Source organism: Asparagus officinalis, chromosome 10 (genome assembly GCF_001876935.1).
Source record: "Asparagus officinalis chromosome 10, Aspof.V1, whole genome shotgun sequence".
Lineage (NCBI taxonomy): Eukaryota > Viridiplantae > Streptophyta > Magnoliopsida > Asparagales > Asparagaceae > Asparagus > Asparagus officinalis.
Window position 1 is genome coordinate 71,050,458 of NC_033803.1, and position 20,736 is coordinate 71,071,193.

General features: G+C 38.9%; 5 protein-coding genes and 1 non-coding gene across 8 annotated transcripts; 2 read left to right on the forward strand and 4 right to left on the reverse strand.

The window, feature by feature from the left end:
* LOC109825218 (60S ribosomal protein L3) lies at positions 440-5,712 on the forward strand. Of its 3 annotated transcripts, none has more exons than XM_020392008.1 (7): positions 440-533; positions 626-734; positions 1,358-1,468; positions 2,178-2,437; positions 2,508-2,552; positions 3,189-3,598; positions 5,249-5,712. In XM_020392008.1, exons 2-7 carry the CDS (start codon positions 650-652, stop codon positions 5,505-5,507), a joined length of 1,170 nt encoding a protein of 389 aa, XP_020247597.1. In that variant the 5' UTR covers positions 440-533; positions 626-649; the 3' UTR covers positions 5,508-5,712. The 3 variants fall into 3 exon arrangements, with proteins under 3 accessions (XP_020247597.1, XP_020247594.1, XP_020247596.1); XM_020392005.1 differs by lacking the exon at positions 2,508-2,552 and adding an exon at positions 2,578-2,622; XM_020392007.1 differs by lacking the exon at positions 2,508-2,552 and adding an exon at positions 2,565-2,622 and having other exon boundaries at positions 2,178-2,424.
* TRNAN-GUU lies at positions 6,865-6,938 on the reverse strand. The gene has a single exon. It is a non-coding gene; the product is annotated as a tRNA-Asn (tRNA).
* LOC109826900 (ethylene-responsive transcription factor ERF110-like) lies at positions 8,047-8,391 on the reverse strand. Its single transcript, XM_020393916.1, has one exon. It carries the CDS (start codon positions 8,389-8,391, stop codon positions 8,047-8,049), a length of 345 nt encoding a protein of 114 aa, XP_020249505.1.
* LOC109826902 lies at positions 9,104-9,943 on the reverse strand. Its single transcript, XM_020393917.1, has 2 exons — positions 9,387-9,943; positions 9,104-9,297 (listed from the first exon to the last, which is right to left on the reverse strand). Exons 1-2 carry the CDS (start codon positions 9,811-9,813, stop codon positions 9,104-9,106), a joined length of 621 nt encoding a protein of 206 aa, XP_020249506.1. The 5' UTR covers positions 9,814-9,943.
* On the reverse strand, positions 12,435-18,313 carry LOC109826903 (ribonucleoside-diphosphate reductase large subunit-like). The gene is given in 13 exon segments (XM_020393918.1): positions 12,435-13,106; positions 15,641-15,704; positions 15,784-16,337; positions 16,437-16,520; positions 16,627-16,659; positions 16,661-16,775; positions 16,973-17,162; positions 17,165-17,295; positions 17,297-17,349; positions 17,798-17,885; positions 17,968-18,056; positions 18,142-18,184; positions 18,288-18,313. Coding segments are annotated over 11 exon segments (948 nt in total). The 3' UTR covers positions 12,435-13,106; positions 15,641-15,704; positions 15,784-16,241.
* LOC109826904 (40S ribosomal protein S10-1-like) lies at positions 18,688-20,735 on the forward strand (the record flags this gene model as incomplete). Its single annotated transcript, XM_020393919.1, has 4 exons — positions 18,688-18,764; positions 18,848-18,896; positions 20,214-20,496; positions 20,645-20,735. Coding segments are annotated over exons 1-4 (426 nt in total), but the record flags the coding sequence as incomplete, so codon positions are not given.

The window sequence follows — 20,736 nt, forward strand, 5'->3', positions numbered from 1 at the left end:
AATGTTCTACAGAATCTACAGTTATTTTTCAATTTTCTCAAAATTCATGGGTCTAATATGAAAAATCTTGAAAGCTATAGACTACATTGTCTATTATACGTTTTCTCAAAAAATCCACACATTTAAAAAAAAGTTTCATAGGAATCCAAATCCAAACTTGTGTACCAAGCACTGAGATAAAAAACTTGAAAAAAATGTAAAGCAAAAGAGAAAAAAAAACAAGAAAAAGAGAAAAAAAAGACTTTCAATTCTCCGGGGGCTAAATTGCACTAAAATACATTATGTTTTATTTATTTAGCCTTTACATGCTCTCGATTATTTTTTAGAACATTTATATACCTTGACTTGAGTTGCTTAAAATTACCGTTTTATAAGGTATGTTACTGCAATTTAGCCCGCCAAGGGTATACACATTAGGGGCATTATGGTCATTCAAACATACAATCCCATTCTCATGCTCATATAAATAGCTCGCTAGGGTTTATGCGCGGAGATCTCGAGCTCGAGGCTGCCGCCGTCAGAGGAAATCACAGGTCAGTTCTCTTCTCTCGCTCTTGGGGTTTCCAGGGTTTCAGTGGCGATCGAAACCCTAATCTTTTTTCTTCTTCTAATTGGTCGAAATTAGGGTTTGAGGAGGAAGAGGAGGAGGATGTCCCATCGGAAGTTCGAGCACCCGAGGCATGGATCCCTTGGATTTCTCCCGAGGAAGCGGGCTTCCCGCCACCGAGGAAAAGGTTTCATTTTCTACCTCCAAGTTCTAAACTTTATTGTTGTATCCGTTGGTTGGAGCAGTAATGTGCTTAGTTTGTGTTTTTGTCGATAATGGTTAGGGTTCTATTTGCAATTTTAAATCTATTGCATCTTTGTATGCGCACATATCGAAATTTTAGCAATCTAGTCTTCATTTGTAAGTAAACCTCGATCGTTATAGGGGAATGTGTGAACCCTCTAACAAGCAAACCTTGGATATCATCAATCATCTATTAGTTCACCTAGGCTGTTGTTTGAAATGACAGTGATGAGCACAATGAAATGGATACCAACATGAAAAATGATCTTTTCCCCCTCTAACTAGGCTGTCTTGGTCTTAACCACAACCCATTAGATTAGAAAGATAGTTTCCAACATCCATAGGCTTTTTCCTTGGGGGTAACTGTGTCTCTTTTGACTAGTCAACGAGTGTTGATCTGAAATTTTAAGTAACTGGGTATTATTAGTTCCAGCTTTCTACAAGTCTATTAAATGTTTATTAAATGTTTATTATCTTTTGGTAGTTATTTCAATGGTGATGAAGGTACATCATGTCCCATTGTACTTTGTTCTGTCAGATTGTTGATTTTACCTTTCTTTGCTGCAGTGAAGTCCTTCCCTAAGGATGACCCAACCAAGCCATGCAAGCTTACAGCCTTCCTTGGGTACAAGGCTGGCATGACCCATATCGTCCGTGAGGTGGAGAAGCCAGGGTCGAGTAAGTGAAAAGGCCATTTAAAATTTTTTAATGTTTGAACTCGACCATTTAATTTGTTTACCATTTTCTGCCTAAACTATCCACTAGGGTTCTTTCATGCATATTGGTGAATACTCAAGTATTAGTAGTGATTTCTGATTATGCTTTTCTTTATGTGGATTTGTTTGTGTTTTTATAATTTCCTAAAGGTATACTCCACAATAGTATGTTTCATTGTCCTTCTACCTTAACTAGTTTTTTCATATGCATAAACGTCTTACCATTTGAAGAAGAGTATCCTTTTGGAAGATATATGTGAGGGAATGTGTTATTTAAATGTTTTATACGCCTAAATTGGATAACTACTGTTACTTTCTACTCCTACCATAATCATGTTAAGTAGGTTCAGATAAGAAACTATCTTTCATCACCATTTTTATATGTAACCTTCAGATGTCATTTACTATGAAACTTACTTTTGATAATTGTTCTTCTGCTATTCTTTCATTCCTTTGACGATATGTTTGCTTTTCTAATGGGAATCTCTTTTTGCAATATTTTCTACTTGAATCTGCTTTGAATCAGCCTTAATCAAACTATGTATCTTGAGCTGGTTATCTGTATTTAACTTTCTTCCTGTCAAGGTTAGCATCTGCCTTAGGATATGATAAGTCATTTTTTGCTGAAGCTTATCTAAGCCATTTTTTCTATGAATTTCTTTGATTTGCAGAGCTTCACAAGAAGGAGACATGTGAGGCTGTCACAATCATTGAAACTCCTCCTTTGGTTGTCGTTGGAGTTGTCGGCTATGTGAAGACTCCACGTGGCCTTCGCTCTCTCAACACAGTATGGGCTCAGCATCTGAGTGAGGAAGTCAGGAGGAGGTTCTATAAGAACTGGTACAGATCCAAGAAGAAGGCCTTCACCAAATACTCGAAGAAATACGAAACTGAGGATGGGAAGAAGGAAATCCAGACCCAGCTTGAGAAGATAAAGAAATATGCTGAAGAAATACGAAACTGAGGATGGGAAGAAGGAAATCCAGACCCAGCTTGAGAAGATAAAGAAATATGCTTCTGTTGTCCGTGTGCTGGCCCACACTCAGGGAAATCCAGACCCAGCTTGAGAAGATAAAGAAATATGCTTCTGTTGTCCGTGTGCTGGCCCACACTCAGGTACTTGCTTCTGCCTGATGACCATGTATATGAATATCTTCACTTAATGAGTTAACATGGTTCTCAAAAACTCTGCTGTAATCTCATAATTTTGAAATTTTCTGAATAAGTTTCTTGTTTAATTATAGTATAATCTGAGTTCTCTCTTTGCTTACCAATATCCACTCTTATTATCGGCAATTCTGTCTTGTTAAGACAGATAAACAGGCATGACCATTTATTTGTATCTGTTTGTTGTTTGTTCTGCTCTGTGTTAAAGAAAATTCTTTAAATTATAACAATGCATGTGTATATACACACAGTTGTATGCACAAAAGAACTTGGTTAAAAGCAATTAAGAAGGATATACTAATAGCAACTTAACGGAAGAGATGGCCCTTAACATAACTGGATGGAAAAATAAGATTCATGCAATGATCCTCAAAGATTTTTCTATTGTATCTAATTTAGTTTATAGTTCAGGGATCCAACTCGATACCAGGTTGCTTATTGTTAGACAACATAATGTAGACATGCATTTTGGTGATAGTGTATGAACCATGTAGTTGTCCATCCATCCTTTTCAGATTAGGAAGATGAAGGGTTTGAAGCAGAAGAAAGCCCATTTAATGGAAATCCAAGTGAACGGAGGAACCATCGCAGAGAAGGTAGACTATGCCTACAGCTTCTTTGAGAAGCAAATCCCAGTTGACGCGGTGTTCCAAAAAGACGAGATGATCGATATCATCGGAGTGACAAAGGGTAAGGGTTACGAAGGAGTTGTCACTCGTTGGGGTGTCACTCGTCTGCCCCGAAAGACTCACAGAGGGCTCCGCAAAGTTGCTTGTATCGGAGCTTGGCATCCCGCTAGAGTTTCTTTCACTGTTGCTCGTGCTGGGCAGAACGGGTATCATCACCGTACTGAGATGAACAAGAAGGTGTACAAGCTTGGAAAGGCTGGTGATGAGTCTCATACCGCTGTTACTGAGTTTGACAGGTAATATATCAAATTATCAATGTATATTTCTTTTTGGAATATACACTAACACTGCTGAACTTTGAACCGCTTTGCACAACTCCCTGAACGTCATAAATTAGCTAAACCTTCGAACTTGCTTCACTAAATTACTTACATTTAAGACAGTTTTAAGTTGTCATGTGCGAAATGTTTGAGAATTATCCTACGCTTATTTTTACTGAAAGGAAGTTTTGAATTTTTTGTCTTATGGTTGATAATTAATAAGGTTAGTTGAGACCTTTTACCTTTCATTTTCATGGAGTTGTGACATTTTTTTTTTCAAAAAGTGAAAGGGTTTATATAATGTTTTGAAAATTTTGGAGGTTTTCTAATAAAAACGTAGGGAGTTTAGAGCAAAACATCCCAAAGTTGGGTTTGCTGAAATTTACCTTTTTTTTCCAAGAGGTTTACCTTGTTAGCTTGTGTTCTTCAATCGAAGACTGGATCACTGTTATAAATAGCGGTAAATAGCCCCGCAATAGCGGTGCTAATAGCGTTATCGGTCCCTTCCCGCGACGCTATCGCCCGCTACGCTATCACACAATAGCGGTGACATATTGCGGAATATGTATGTTCGCAAAAGCGGCCAATAGTGTGTCATAACGGTAAATAGTGAGCGATTGTATTCGAAATTTGCTTTTTGACCGCTATTTAAAAACGGTTTGAGGCTTATTTTTTTAAAATTAAACTCAACCCTTGACCATTGCATTCCACCGTCTCCTGTGATTTTCAGCATACTCCCGTCACCTCTCATAGCCTCTGGCACCTACCTTGATACTTCCTCTCACCTCCTTCACCGTGAGCTCCTCTTAGGGAAGTCCTGTCACCGCTAAGCTCTTCTTCTCGAAGACGACTTTTTGACTCCTCCGGTCATCTTCGGTATTACGTGATGGTTACATGTCTATTTCATGTTTAGAATCTCTTTAAATCATCCAATATATACTTTTAGATTTCTTAGATTTTTTTTTAATTTTTCTTTTTTTAGTATTTATACATATCTAAATTAGACCGCTATTTGACTTTGCGCGTTTTACCGCTATTTTGCCGCAATAGCCCGAAATAGCCTTAGCGATGTCTCACCGCTACGCGACGCTATCCGCTATCGATAACCTTGGACTGGATTATGGTTGTCAATAAGGGTGTGCTTGGCAAACTACACAAAACGAGGCCCAGTTTTGTGCTAAACCACTTTTCTTTTGGGCCACCGCCCACCCCGCGGGTCCTAAAGAAAACTGGTTTAAGGCAATAATTTAGCCTGTGAAAACAGGTCTAGCTCTGACCCTGTTGTTTGCCAAACAAAAATCTTTCAAAACTCTGAAAGATATCATCCCTATGAAGATTAGGGTAGTTTTGCAGAAAACCCACCCAAAACTCACTATGAACTTTGGGGTGGTTTATCTAAAACAGCCTAAACTTTGTAAATTAGAGACAACAACCCTGAATATGCTTTACAAACCCATATAATTTTTTTTGGGGGTTAGGGTTAATACATATTCATAAGGTTAATTTAGACTTTTTGTCCTTTATGTTAACCCCTTTAATGACTACATACCTTTTCCCGTTCTCTATGGCTTTACCTTAGTTTTGGTTCTTTTAATCTAAAATTACTGGGTTTATGGTTGTTAATAGGACTGAGAAGGATATCACTCCCATGGGAGGATTCCCTCATTACGGTGTTGTCAAAGATGACTACATTTTGATCAAGGGTTGCTGTGTTGGTCCCAAGAAGAGGGTTGTCACCCTTCGCCAGTCTCTCCTGAAGCAAACCTCTCGTCTGGCTCTCGAGGAAATCAAGCTCAAGTTCATCGATACCTCGTCCAAGTTTGGCCATGGACGTTTCCAAACCACCGAGGAGAAGCAGAAATTCTATGGAAGGCTCAAGGCTTAGAAAATATTATTGGTTCAGTTTTTATGGATACTTTTCGCATAGTAGTGTGGAGTAGAATTTGTGGTGACTATTAGTTGTGCCATTTCAGTTTTTCAATTTGTTGCTGGATGAGGATATGCTATTACATTTTTGCTCTGCGCTCTCAAGTCTGTTTTAGTTGGGAATCTTGAAAAATTGAATTTTTGCTGTTGTCTTAAATTTTAAATTCTCGCGAGCCATAGATGTTTTTTTATACTCGATGAATTGTGTTCTTTGGTTGTGTTTTCTGTATTTGGTTGTGATTAACTTCTGCATGCATGAACGTGTATATGTGTACATATATAATAGAAAATATTTGGTAAAGCGTTAACTCGTTATTATAGTGCTAAAACTTGGAATTAATCAGTTAAAAGCTATTAACTGCGGACTCATTATTACTTTGTTAGATATAATTTGGTTTCTTTCGGATCAAATTTGAGTTCCTTTGCAATGTAGGGTGATAAGCCGCTAAGATTGTGGCTGAGATGTACAAATTTCTTAAATTCGCAAAGCAGAAAAGTGAGCTACATGTATACTAATGATTCTGTTGTTTTGTGTTAGCACTGTAGATTGCCTAATAATGTACATAAATCTATTAAGTAAGAGAGCATTTCTCTATGAAAAAATGCGGAAACATTAGAAAAATTGCATGAGAATACATCCAAACAGAACGACACTTCAAAGTGATTTTATTACAATAGTGTTTTTGTTAGAAAAACATCATGCCATGGTGTTTTTTTTTCAAACATGTTTTGAAAACACTATTTATAGTGTATATTTATATAACGGCCGGCGACGGGCAGACGAGTGACGTCAGCGGAGGTGGCCCGGCGGCCAGCCGCGGGCGGACGCGCGTTGACGGAGGGGGGCCGTCTGGCCGGCGGCACCGGATAGCGAGGGCGTAAGGCGGCCGACGGGCGACGGACAGCCACGACGGGCGCGACGTGGCCAGACGGATCGTTGCGGCGGTCGGCGGGTAGGCGGACGACTGTGTCGACGGCGGGCGCGGCGGGGCGGTGCGGGGGCGACGGACGACGTCCGGCGGGCTGGGGGCGGCGACGACTTAAATGAAAAAACGGAATCTCAAAACACATTTTTGGTGTTTTGAGAAAATTGTTTATTTTTTGGATTTTGCAAATGGTCAAGTCAAAAAAACGCTCCGCTTGCCAAACACGATTTTGTAAAGGGTAAAGTCAAAAAAACACCCCGGTTGCCAAACGCATTTCATTTTTTTTTATAAAAAAAACTAAAACGACAAAAACACCACGGTTGCCAAACATAAGATTCTACTGCATAACATAAAAGAAAATTTTAGAATAATAAGAAGCTCGACTAAAAACGCTAGAGGAAGGGCTTGAACCTTCGACCTTGTGGTTAACAGCCACACGCTCTAACCAACTGAGCTACTCCAGCTCGTTGTCTCAAGAAAATTATTTTCACTCTTTTCAACAGTAACAGATCTTACAAACCTTCTGTTTGGATGCTTTCAATGTAGCTGATTATTTGACCCTTTAGTTCTGGAGAGTGGGTCTTTGATGAGCTCTATTGGGTTCTTTTGAGAGTTCAGGGCCGAGATCGATCTCTGGGGAGTTCATTAGGATCGAAGAGTATCTCATCGGTTGCGTTAGCATTCTTGTTTACCTGTAAATTGTGTGAAATTAGATGAGAAGTCAATAGTTGGCGATCAAGTTGTTAAATTTGTCTGTAAAAACTCAAACCTGTTTAAAAATGAAGACTTTGAAATGCTGCATGTTATTACATAAAGAAAAGATGGGAGATTTTCCGTGTAAAAGTAAGATGTATAATATCGTACTTGCGAAATTCTCTCACACATAGTACTAAGTGCGATATATGATACATACACGCACATCTCATCTCATTTCACAAGGTCTCAAAAGTTTTGAAAGGTTCTTCCCTCTCTTTTATTTCGATTTGATGCACCAAAATGTTTACAATTGAATTCGGATAAAGGATTATACGTCGCCGCGAGGTGTTGAAAAGACGAAAATACCCTTGGGTACACTGGGTTATCCCTTCGACAATAGAGATATATTATAAATATAATACATGTTATCAATAATAGTATTTTCCCCCCTTGTAGTTTTCATAATAATGAAAAATTTTAGACGATTCATGCCTCGTAAAAAGGTCCGTACTAGTAACTAGAGGATTATGATAGGATACCTACATCTTAGTCAACCTTTAGAAATGCTTCCCGTTGCATTTCACTTATTTTCATCTAGGCTACGGTATCACTTGTTCATAAAGAAATTACTTCTTTCGAAATTAGTTTTTTTAGTGTTCTTTCAAAATTAGTTCGATTAATTTAGTTCTCAAGATCTGTTTAATCACGTTTAAACTCTCAGAGAGACTCCAGATATAAAAGAACTAGAGGAAAACTCGAGATGGGCAATTCGCCTGCGTAACAAAAATTAGAATAACATAAGAAATGAATCATTTTTTTTCACTTCAAGATTAGCCAAATACAAAGCAAAGGGACCTAAGAAACCCAAGCCAGATCTTAACCAGAAGAAGATGGAGGAAACTGGCTCGAACCCATCCACGAACCCGACCCGAACTCGGACCCAACATGGCCCATCTGATCGGATCCAGAACCAGAGCTAGAACTAGAAACCATCAACTGCTCCAAAAGACTGTCTCCACTCCCCTGCAACAATCTTGAATACTCCAAATAGTCTCTCGTTGGCTCATTGGATGCAGGATTGTGACTAGGACTAGGATTTTGACTTTGACTTTGATTTTGACTTTGACTTTGTGTGGGCACGTTTTCAGGGAAGTTGAGCTTCGCTCTGCTTCCTCGGAAACGGATGGCGGCCTCGTCAAGTAAGCACGGGCGGCTGGCCATCCGGCTCTCGAACGTGGCCGACAGACACGTCTCGCGCGGTGCGGGTCGCGGATCTCGCCGCCCATTTGCCCACGGCCTCTGCCGGACCCACGGTATCGGCCTTCCGGTGGCGGCGCGAGGGGGCGCGTGGGGTGGTTGAGGAGGCGAGAGCTGAGGAGATGGCAGTTGAATGGTCTGAGTTGGTCCTGTGGAGAGAGAGAGAGAGAGGAGAGAGAAAATTTGTGTTAGAACTTAGAAACAGGAGTTATTATGGTTAGAAGTTTTGAGAAGTTAGTTAAGTTTCATAGAGTAACACATACCAAAAGAAAAAACAGGGAAGAGAAGAAGAAAAGTTATGAAAAAAAAAGATCATTTTCAAAGTCATAATTGGTTTAGCATTCAACAGATAGTTATCACCTATCTCGAGTAATTAAAACTTATAAAAATAACCACAATTCACAACTGATATTGTTCATCCTATTAAAAATGAGAGGTATTATGATAGCTGGTACCAATTTTTTTTTTTTTTTTAGTTTACAGCTAAGCTACGTACTCAGCAATAAATATTTGCTATTACCCACATGAAACATATGAGTATTCTAAATGAGAGAGAGTATGATATTCAACGTCATGCAAACAAGAGAATTTTCTTATTACATTGGAGAACGCAGCAAAAAGAGTAAGTTGGAGATCATGTTCTGCTCTATCATAAACTAAACAATTTCTCATTTTCCTACCGTCTTCCTAATGAATAATCTTTTATTGGGTTTGGGGAGGGAACTCGATCCCCCCCACGATCCCTCGGATCATGGATATCAAACCCCCGGGAGTCGTTAAGGGGCACCCTCCAATGCACGGCCCTCGGGCATTCCACGAAATTAAATTCGTGCGTACTACTCACATCCAACTTACCAACTCGGCTAGAACCTACGTTACATACACATAAACTCCTAATCAAATATCAAAATGCCAATAAAAACATAACAAATAACAAACAGAAATTAACCAAGTAATACCTGCAATGCTAAAACTCGATGAACCCTCTCCTCCTCCATAACCACCACCACCACCGAACCCATGACCGCCAGCCTGGTAATAACGCTGCAGCCCATAACCCACCTCCCCCCTCGCCATCCTCAACCCGGACGACGAAGAAGACTGCGAAGACCCCGACGAAGAAAATGCGGGGTCCGGCTCCCCCGCGACCACCCGGCTCAATGCGTTCACCATTGCTGAAAACTCCAGGTCCCGATGGTACCTCGACAGAACCGGCGCCATTAACGCCGGTTCTCTCGACTCTACCGCCTCCTCCTCCCCCTCTTCAGCTCCGCCGAGCCCAAATTTGGGTAAATTCGACATGTCGAAGCACATTAATCTTAATTCGAGAGGGGGTAGTGTATGGAGAGAATGCAGCAAGTGGTAGTAGACAAGCTGAGGGCTCATTACAAGCTTATATATAGATGGCCAATTCAAACGTGCGGTTTTGGCCGCCAATTGTATATTGAAAAGGTAAAAAGATGCAATGTTTTAAAAAGTAGGGGGGGGCTAAGTGCGAAAAGATGGGGTTCACACTGAGATTGACTGGGGTTTGTGAAGGGGGTTGTATTTGGGTAGGGGAAATTGAAAGGGAGTCGGTGAGTAGGAATTTAGGATCCAATTTGGGGGATAAACTGACAAGTTACAGTTGAGGAGGAGGACAACTCGGATTTGTTTTCTGGATTCTTTTTTTCTTTTTTTTTTTGTGCCGACATCGGCGCTGGCCCAGTGGGCTTTTTCTGGCCTACGGTATGAACGTAGGACAAGGTTTTCTTGTCTCGTACCAAAGATATTATAAATCAATCATATTTTTCTTTAAGGGTTTAGTTTGTTTTGCTGTTACTAGGATGTTATTTCATGAAAACCAAGAAATGGAAATGAAAAAGCGGAAATCTCAAAAAGTACAACTTCATCCATTTAAATCCCTAAAACTCACGCACAACATCTAATAAAATATTATTTTCATCCATCAGCTCATCTGCAATATCTAATAAAAAAATATTTTTATCCAACAACACATCCATCACATCTAATAAAATATTATTTTTACCCAACAATTCATCCAACACATCTAATAAAATATTATTTTCATCCACAACATCACTCAACTCATCTCATCTCATCATTTCAAATCACTCACATCATCATGTAATAAGATGGTGACAACTCATCTCATCTCATTAACATTTCATTTACACTAATTTTCTCCTAAAAAGCTAGGAAAACGATTTCCTTAAGTGTGAGTCACACCATCCAATAATATAATGACAACTCATCTCATCTATTTTATTATTTTTAAGAATAAACCAAACAAAAGAAAACAACCTATTACAAGAAATAGGTTTCTTATAATTCATTTCCTTGTTTTTTTCACCAACCAAACATCAAAACAATTTTTCTTAAAAAATCACTCACATCATCCTATAATATGGTGGCGACTAACATCATCTCATCTCCATTTCTTTGATTTCCTTCTTTTTTTTTTAGCCAACCAAACATTCCCAAAACAATTTTTCCCAGAAATAGTTTTCCATTTCTTTGATTTTTCTTTTTTTTTAGACAAACAAACAACCCCTTACTGCAAATGACAGATACAATCATTTACATCTACAATTATACCTAAAAAAAATGAAATCACAGCCGACAATTTACGCGGATTTGAACATGAGTCGACATTTCTGAGTTGCAAGCGAATTTTTTTTTTAAAACCAAACCAAATAACCGCAACAACAATTGCAATTAAAATTACACACAACAACAATTGCAACAATATCTGAAAAATTAATATTTTCAAGTTTTTGAGACATGTATTTATAGAAAATAAATTGCTGACTCCAATAAATACAAATCAGACACCCTTGTCTAACTCCGGCATATGTAATAGGAGCTGTACTGTTATTGAATCTACACTGTGACTCCAATAAATACAAATCAGGCGCACCCTAAAAAGAGAAGACACTTTTTGAGTGCAAGGCTTCGGTTGACAATTTCAATACTTCATTGGAATCATTATTAACTTTGGTGCAATGTTAGGTGATTTTTCTTTTGAGGTATAGTTTGGCATGAGATGGGTTTTTAGAGATTACGCAAATGCTTCCCCCTTTTGAGGTGCTTCCCCTTTCTGAGGACTGGGAAGGATGTACTCAATAATAGGAAAATCAAGGGGGCTATTTGTTGCAAATCCTGCTTTTTGGCTCGCGGGTGAACCGCGAGCCACCCAACTCGCAGAGGGGGGTACAGGGGCAGTGTACTTTGAACTTATCTAACTAGGTCTTTAGACTTGCTATTATTATGTTTATCCTTCAAAAGGTTTGGACTTCCAAAATTTTGTAAAATAAAATAGCCGATGACGACATGGCCCCACCCAATGGTTGAATATCTTTGGGATAACCTGGAATCTCGCTGTCCGAACAACTATTGACTATGGATAATGTCAATGTAGATAGATGGTTTTTTTTACAAATTTTGGTCCCTTCAAAATCTTTTTATATTTCTGAATTAGCCCCTAAGATCATTGAAACTTCTAGCTTAGTCCACACTGTGAACTGTCCTTGGGATTAGCGGAAACATACCACCAAAGTCAAACTTAGGATCCAAGTTCTTACTCGGTTTTAGAACCCAAGCTTATTAAAAGAGCTTTGCTACAGGGACCCAAAATATGAGAGCACTAGAGAGGACAAGTGAGGTGTCTCCCTCCTATTGGATAATGAGTTGCCATCATTAATGATGGCCAACTCATTATCCAATAGGTGATGGCAACTCATTATCCAATAGGAGGGAGACACCTCACTTGTCCCCTCTATTGGTCCCATATTTTGGGTCCTTTAAGAATTTTTCTTATTAAAACCCCAACACCAAACCCAAATTTATTTATGGGTGTTGCTACAAGGACCGGACCCAAGGCATGAGACATGTGATGTGTCACCATCCGATTGCATGATGCACTGTTCATAAATAGCACATCATGCAACCGGATAGTGACACCTCACATGTCCCATGCCTTGGGTCCCCTATTGTGGTCCGTGAGGCATTAATGTTTAAGGAATTGGACAGATAAAGGAACTAAATTGGGAAACAACTTGCACGAACTGAGGGCGTAAATGATGCTTTCAATGATTCGGAAGGCAGATTTTGAGATATGAAAAAAGCAAGGGGCCAACATGTAAAAAGACCATCGTAAACCAAGGCCAGTCCGAGTCACGAGATATTTCACGCCATTATTGGGAAAGATATTCTTGATTATCTGCGGGAAGATGATCGTTTGCATTTACTTCTTGAATGATTTCATCCGAAAGAAGATCACATTGGGGGTCCCACTTAAGCCCCTTAGGCCTGATATCACTGGATGAATGGCCCACAATATATCTCCTGAGATACCAATCCAATAGGACAGCAACTCAAGTGAAAAAAATGTAGCATATCCAGTGGCACAGCCAAAATTTTGTTTCGGTGACGTCACTGTATATCTCCAAAATTTTGTTTAGGGGTTGTTTGGATCGGGTATTTTAAAGGGGAAAGGACGGGGGAAGCTGTCAATTTGTCAGCTTTCCCCCAAAATCGCTTATATTTTGGGGGGAAGCTGCCAAAAAGCTGGCAAATTGACAGCTTTCCCTCTCATTTTCCCTTCAACATACCCGATCCAAACGGTCCTTATTGAAGTAGGCAATTTCAAAGATTATCCTCTTCAGCGGTGTCACGTCCTGGTCACAATGATATCACAAGTAGTAAATACATGTAAAAATAAGTAAAAATGTTTATAAAGTAGAGAATAAATAAAAACGTTTATAAAGTAGACAATCTAGTGATATACTGTCGTACCATTGGACCCTATATAGCCCTGTCACTGAGCATATCCTTGATAATCTAATAAAATAGTTTTGCATGAATAAGAAATACCACCGGGTGTGGAGAACTAGTAAAATAGATCGATTTTGGATATTGCCATTTTATTCATAGTGGAATCCTGGTTAATAGAGACCACACTGGTCTCTCTTTTTGTAACCAGTCCATTTTGAGTAATGAAATAGCCGGAGCCTCATCATGGAGGTTCCATCTGTATTTAAGAAGAAGAAGAAGAAGAAGAAAAAGAAAGAAAGAAGAGTTTTCACTTCTATCAACGGAAATCCATCCACCAAGGCAATGATCATTTATTAGATTTTCTTTTTCCGCTGGTGGAATTATGTCCGTGAAAAATAATTATAACCCAAGTATAACGGATAATGGATAAATGTAGGCTTGGGCGTATAGATAATGGATGATTATAGGTATGGATGATCCAAGGAGCTAGATATTTGACAATGATGTTTTTTTTGTTTTTTTTGTTCTTTGTTTTTCTCCCCACATAATTACATATAAGTACAAGCACTTTGGGTTGGCCAACTTCAATACCCATGAGCTAAAAATAAGCTCCTCATGGTCTAAATTGTCATTTCTTTAAGGTTCTAGTGCTTGGGAGCCCCACGTGATCCCTTTTGTTTTAAAACCACAATTTTGAACCTTTTAGGCCCGTATATAGGGGTGCTAAACCGTATCCGTATCTGTGAAAATACCCATAACTGTATCCGTTAGGAAACAGATATGGTTACTCAAATGTATAACCGATAGAATATGTTTACTGATATGGTTTTGTAGTGAAATATCCGTATCTGTATCCGAAATATCCGAATACATATTGGTCGTACTCTTACGATAGTTTCGATTCTTAGATTATGGATTTGTGGTTAATTTTGATGATCAAGATGTCTAATCTTAGCTTCCCAATCATAATGAACATCTCTTTTGTATCACATGACTATATTTTTCTAAATATTATCTAGTTTTCTCATATCCTTTTTGTATCCGGATACATATCCGTTTAAATATCCGCATCTATATCCGTAACCGTATCCGATTTTTGCGGATATGGATATAAATTTTTCTTACCGATGTATATCCGTATCCGTATCCGTATCCGTATCCGAGATGGGTAAGCGGATATGGATATGGTAAGTGTCATATCCGAGTCGTATCCGCTCCGATAACACCCCTACCCATACCCCTTATCTCCTCCTAATCATTATCTGATTCAAGGAATGAATGGAAGAGGCCTTGGGTGTTATCACCAGTCCTTGTCTCTTTTGATTCAATCAGAATCGAGGAGCAAGTGGCCCGGTAATTTTTGTGGCCAAATGGCTTACCTTTTTAACTCCAAATATCAATAATAAGGCCAAAAAGATTAAACGCGCCCACGCATTTAGATCTATCAGAAACTAAATGCATCTGATTATCCAAACAAATGAGAGCGGAAGCGCTGGGTTTGATTTGACACAACTCATGGGATTTAATCCGGGAATTTGACTAATTAGGTCGGTAGTTGTTGCAGTTTGTGGGTAGTTCGCTGTCGGATCAAATTAGTAGGCGGATGCGCATTAATATCATTTAAACATAAGCAAAATTTGACACTCGACTATATATTAATAACTTACACATGAAAGTTTTATACCCTAAGATCGTTTGAGGCCTTACCTAATAACATTGGATCCCTAAGAACCACGAGGACGAAGCTACTCTAAAGCCAGGTGGTTGAGAGGCAAAGAAATTAGAGCCCCAAAAAGATAAAATAAAATAAAAATTTCAAAAAAAAAATAAATAAATAAATGCAAAACATGGCATCCCATTTTATCACACCATAAACGCGAAAAGAATATAGGACACGTGTTCCTTGCTACCTATCATAGTCCAAGTGAACTTGTCCATCAACTGTCGTTCATTGTAGCGCTTGATTAGTGACGTTGAATAACTTGATGAATTTCATGATATTTTTATTTCAGAATTAGGGTGTGGCCTGTAATTTTTATTTCAGGTTAGATTTTTTATTTGAACTTTCCTGTTTATAAATATTTCAATTAGTGACGTTTAGGAACAGAAGGAGGCATTAATGACGTACGGACTCGGATGCTCCACATAAAAAGCGAACAAAAACACCTCAGGTACCCCAAATAGGGGACCGGGGAGGGGAGGGGGGTCCCCTGAATGCATGATGCACTGCTATAGAACAGTGCATCATGCATTCAGGGGGACACCTTACTTGTCCCCCCCCTTTGGGTCCCCTATTTGGGGTCCCTGTAGCAGCACCCAAAAGGGAAACTAACTGCAGAATGTAATAGTAGTATGAAAATAGAAATAAATCATATTTTCAGCTTAAAATAAAAATTGAGACGAAATAGGAAAATTTTGAGCTACAATATATAAGTACCTGTAACTCGCTCATGCCCGTTAAGGATATGAACCTCAACGCCCCTACATAGACTGTTTGCACTCTGAAACAAAACGAGCCAAAAATAACACAAAGTCAAATTTTGACTTCAAACAAGCAAAGAGGCAAGAGAATGAGCCTACTTGCAGCTGAAGAACAAAATGCTGCATGAATAATTCACTTCGAATCAACCAGACTAGGTCAATGGATGCTCTCGTAAATGTATGACCGATCACATATCTGACTTAAGGAAAAAAAAAATTCCACCAAAGTATAAAAGTTGAACTTTTGTCTGGCGCATAAACAGAATAGATCATTCACTGTCAAAAATGAGAAGTCGTGAGTACAAGTAAACGTTATGATTTCAACATCACAGGTTTACAAATTGACATGCTGTGAAGTATGAAGTAGAGAAGCCGATGTTGATAGTATATATGAGCAGGAAAATATGAGAAATATATGTTACTCAAAAGAGCACTTCTCTCTCAACAAGCGCAGATAAGAGAAATATATGTTACTCAATTTTTGACGTAAGACTCCTGCAGCTTTGAAGTAGTCATTGCCACACTTCATCTTTCTAAAGGTCAAGTGTCGATAATTCTTAACTTCCACATGCCATGCACTCTTCACGGTTTTCCAAGGAACAGGCAACTTGAGCCATTTTACATTCCAAATTGTCCTCTTCCACTGGTTCCTTCTGCAAATTTTGACGACATTTTGATTATTGAAGTATATACATTTGAAGACAAACTTGACCGTAATATTGCCTACAGAAAAAGGAGATTTGTTTTTCTACCTTGAGCAAGGAAATATCCACAGTGAGCTTAATTTCATCAGCAGCAGCACGTGAACGCAAGTAATACATTCCCGTTTTGAGACCCTTTACCAGAGAGTTACATTGTTTCAGCAGAATTGACAATGAAAAAATATATATAAGTTCATTATCAAAAAACATAGAATGTTGTAGTTGAGGGATGACGTAATACCTTCGACCAAGCATGGAAGTGAAGTGAAGTTAAGCTTTCCAAAGTTTGGTTGGTCCGTGTGAATGTTCAAGCTCTGACTTTGATCTATAAAGCAGCCGCGATCAGTGGCCACGTCAACAACTGTCCTTCGCTTGATCTCCCACACAGTTCTAACATCACAAAGGTTAATGCGTAAGAAAATAATATACGAGTCGGTGAAGAAATGCAAGCCTCTGCAAAAGATCTAACTTACAAATTGCTTTGAGATGCTCAGGAGTCTCTGGAAATTTAAGAACTGAACCGTTTTCATAAACTATATTTGTTTTTTTAAGTAACGGAGACCAGATTCCCATTTCAGTCAAGTCACGCAGGAGATGTTTGTTCACAACTACAAATTCTCCACTGCAAAATTGAAGTATTAGGCTTACGTAGGAACTTGTCATGCCTTAAAACTTGCAGAGTGATGTCACCAGGTGCTAATAAACAAACCTCAGAACTCTTCGGCTCTATAGATGTTGGATTGTAGGCAATAAACAAAGTGGGGGAAGCATGTGCAACCATTGTTGCGACATTGGATGGTATGTTTTTACAGCAGAATAAACATCATCCTTATGAATCCCAACGGCAACTCTCATCAGCATGTGTTGAGGTCTCTCAAGTCTCAACAACCTTCTATCAGCATGTGTTGAGGTCATAATCAAAATCTCTATCGTAGATTATCTCACTGTCCAGGCGAGTTGCATTCTGCGATTAACAAATTTGAGTAATGTTAGTAGCTTACACATATTAGTTATTCCAGCTAATAACATTAAAGAAAATATACAGAGTGATAAATTATTTAGTGACGTGCACAAGTCACTGCGGTACTACGCTGCTACAACATAAAACGTTCTGGGTGCACAAATTTCAGAGTGCCGCTCTCTAAAAATTGAGCAAAATAGGTAACAGAACGTAACATTGTCATATATTAATGAGTCAAATAAAAAATCATTTCCGTTATGCATCAAATTTATGCATAAAAAACAAAGAAGTGGTTCAAAGGGCTAGCAGTCATCTTGACTTAAATTGAGGAGATTATAATCATAAAAGAAAATTATGGCATCATCAAACACAGTTTATCTCAATTTAAAACCTCTGTCGCCATCAGATCGCATTAATCTAAGAAACTTTGGACAAAATTGAAGGACATTACCTTCATGATTATCTCATAAACATCATCAGCAATCAGAGGCGCTTCCAGTCCTGATCTCTCATTATAATGATGATACATGACCTTAATCCTGAAATCAAATTCAAACACCACAGTTTTAAGATATTTCCCAGATCAAACTCGGAGAGGGAAAAAAAAAGAATCTCCATTACCTATTTTTGTCAATTTTTAGAGAGCGGATTCGAGACCGCAATCCTCGCCGCAAGCTGTCAAGATTCGAGACCGCAATCCTCGCCGCAAGCTGTCAAGATCCAAAATTTGAGTCAACCGACCATCAAAATTCAAGAAATCAACATCAGATCGCAGAGATGGAGGACCGATGATACCGAGGCGTAATCTTGATGGTTGGCGTGTAGGCCCCCGCGCAGACTTTTTGGGCGACGAGCACAGGATCGCAGTGCTCGGGGCTCTCAATCTGTAGCTGAGCTTCTTCAATCTCGCCGTGATCTTGTCGAAGTGCACGGGCTCGTGCCTTCCGTCTCTCTTCACCACATACATTCTGTTTCTGATAGCTAGGGTTTCTAGGAATTCCTAGGGTTTGGCGGTTTTGGGAAATTTTTCGGAGATAGAGCTTCAGGGCTTTGGAATAATTGGCGGGAAAATGGAGGAGTGGGCCCCGCCGGAATTGTGGGCGGTGGAGAATTCGTCGTGCTATTGGCGCGCGTTTTCCGGGAGATGGATATCAAGGAGCTAACGGGTCTGGTTAAATTCGGGTTTCGGTGTAGATCCATTAAATACGGGCTTTAAGTTTCAGTCGTACTTTTATTTTCAAAAAGCCCAACGAAAGTAGGATTCTGAAGCCCGGCCCAACTTAATCTCTTTCGGCCCAAAATTAAATCGGGCCGTCAAGTAACCAGTAAAGCCCTGCCTATAAATTTATAGTTTCTAGGGTTTTTTTTTCTCTCTCCTCTAAACGCTGCTGCGGCTCCTCAGGGTTCTCGTCAACATGGTAAGCTCAAAAATTAGGGTAAATTTTTTTTAGGGTTTTAGTTCCCGATCTCTGAATTTCTTTATCAAATTCTTTGCCTTCAGATTATCCCGAAGAAGAATCGCCAGGAGATCTGCAAGTACCTCTTCCAAGGTTAGTTTTTCCCGCCAAATTTCGTTTTTTTTGGGTTTTTGTTAGATTCGCTGAGCTTGTGGAATGTCGTTGGGCGAGGAAATCAAATTGCTAGGGTTTTGGACAATTAAAATCTAGGTTATTGGCAAGGAAATTAAGTTGCTAGGGTTTTGGATTCTGAAAATCTAGGTTTCTGCATTTTGAAAGATGTTGGTCTGCTATGTTTTGGTTTTGTACCTCTGGGGAGTAGAAGCACTGAATGTCCTTTGTTAGGCAAGGAATGCAAATTGTCGGGGTTTTGGAAAATGAAAATTCACAAGATATTTCTTTGCATATGTTGGTTTTATTTACTCTAGAGGGTGAAACACTGAAAAGCGTGTGTTTGAATTAATAGATTTATCTATCATAAGGAATACCTTGGTATTGCACAGAGTTCAGTTTTACTGCAGATAAATTTTTATTCACAATGTACATTTAGTCCAGAACGTAGGATTGGTATTGCACATGATTAGTTGTCTTTAGATGAAAACGGATAATTCAAGCAAACATGATCGTTGAACTATGTGGACTATGTTGAGATTATCACTTGACCTAGCTATCATCGCGGCATTGAAGGCTCCATCCTGTTCATTTTTGTTAAGGGTTCCCTCCTTCTCGAAATTAATTTCATGAAATTAATTCCATGATCTTTTTAAGTGGTGCTCATGAAGCCCTCCGATGCTGACGGTCAAAACATCTTGATCAAGTCCGGCATTTTTATCCACAACATCTAAGTTCCTATGGGTCCACTCACTTCTCATTCTATCTCTTACTTTATATCCACGCATCCATCGTAACATTCTTATTTCTCCTATAAACTATATATGATTAGAAATATATATGATTAAGAAAAACATGATTTATTCTTTTGTCATATGGATATATTAAATCATCAGGTTATTCTGTTCAGATTTTCGTATTTTGTTGGTTCTAGAGACTATGAATAATAAGTATTTTCTTTATATTTGAATTAAGCGATGGAGATTATCAATACCATTGCTGTTGGGTGTGAATGGTTCATATTCGTGCAAATCATATCTATATGCAAACATGTCATCTTCCCTGGTTCAATTAATGTTATTAACATGCGACTTGGAGCTTCTTATGTCACTCTATGTTTTTATAATTGTAAAAGTTTGAATGCTCAAAGAGATGTTTAAAGTTTGTCATTTTTAATTTACATTTTACCAGTACGTCTTCAAGAACTCAGGAGATTCTACTGCACCATTAGATCTCTCTGCTAATTGTATTATGATTATTTATAGATTGTTTTCTTATATTTCGCTCTTGGCTTTGTAGAGGGGGTATTGTACGCAAAGAAGGACTTTAACCTGCCAAAGCATCCACTTATTGATGTGCCGAACCTTCAAGTCATAAAGTTGATGCAAAGTTTCAAATCTCGGGAATTTGTGAGGGAGACCTTCGGCTGGGAGCATTACTACTGGTTCCTCACTAATGATGGCATCGAACACCTCCGCTCTTATCTGAACCTTCCATCTGAGATTGTTCCTGCTACCCTTAAGAAGGCTGCAAAGGGACCTCCCCGCCCGTTTGGTTCTGGACCGCCTGGTGATCGCCCTAGGTACTTATTCTGTCATATTTTCACCTTTGTAAGACGGATTGTGTGCTTTTTTCCTGTATTTTAAGTTTACATGTCAATAGCTTTGCTCTAAAGTTGTGTTGTTATCTTATTAGAAAGCTACTCTTTTTTTTTCCTTCCTTTTTCTCAGGGGACCTCCACGTTTTGAAGGGGATAGGTCAAGATTTGGTGATAGAGATGGTTACCGCGGAGGCCCTCGCCCTGGGGGTGATTTTGGAGATA

Bases quoted from the DNA above. Each gene is read 5' to 3' on its own strand.
- LOC109825218 (XM_020392008.1), top strand. From the start codon at position 650: ATGTCCCATCGGAAGTTCGAGCACCCGAGGCATGGATCCCTTGGATTT. The intron at 2,438-2,507 runs ATAAAGAAATAT...CAGCTTGAGAAG, and splicing joins TCCAGACCCAGCTTGAGAAG to ATAAAGAAATATGCTTCTGT. The intron at 2,553-3,188 runs GGAAATCCAGAC...CATCCTTTTCAG, and splicing joins GTGTGCTGGCCCACACTCAG to ATTAGGAAGATGAAGGGTTT.
- LOC109826900 (XM_020393916.1), bottom strand. From the start codon at position 8,391: ATGGCCAGCCGCCCGTGCTTACTTGACGAGGCCGCCATCCGTTTCCGA.
- LOC109826902 (XM_020393917.1), bottom strand. From the start codon at position 9,813: ATGAGCCCTCAGCTTGTCTACTACCACTTGCTGCATTCTCTCCATACA. The intron at 9,298-9,386 runs GTATTACTTGGT...TATGTAACGTAG, and splicing joins ATCGAGTTTTAGCATTGCAG to GTTCTAGCCGAGTTGGTAAG.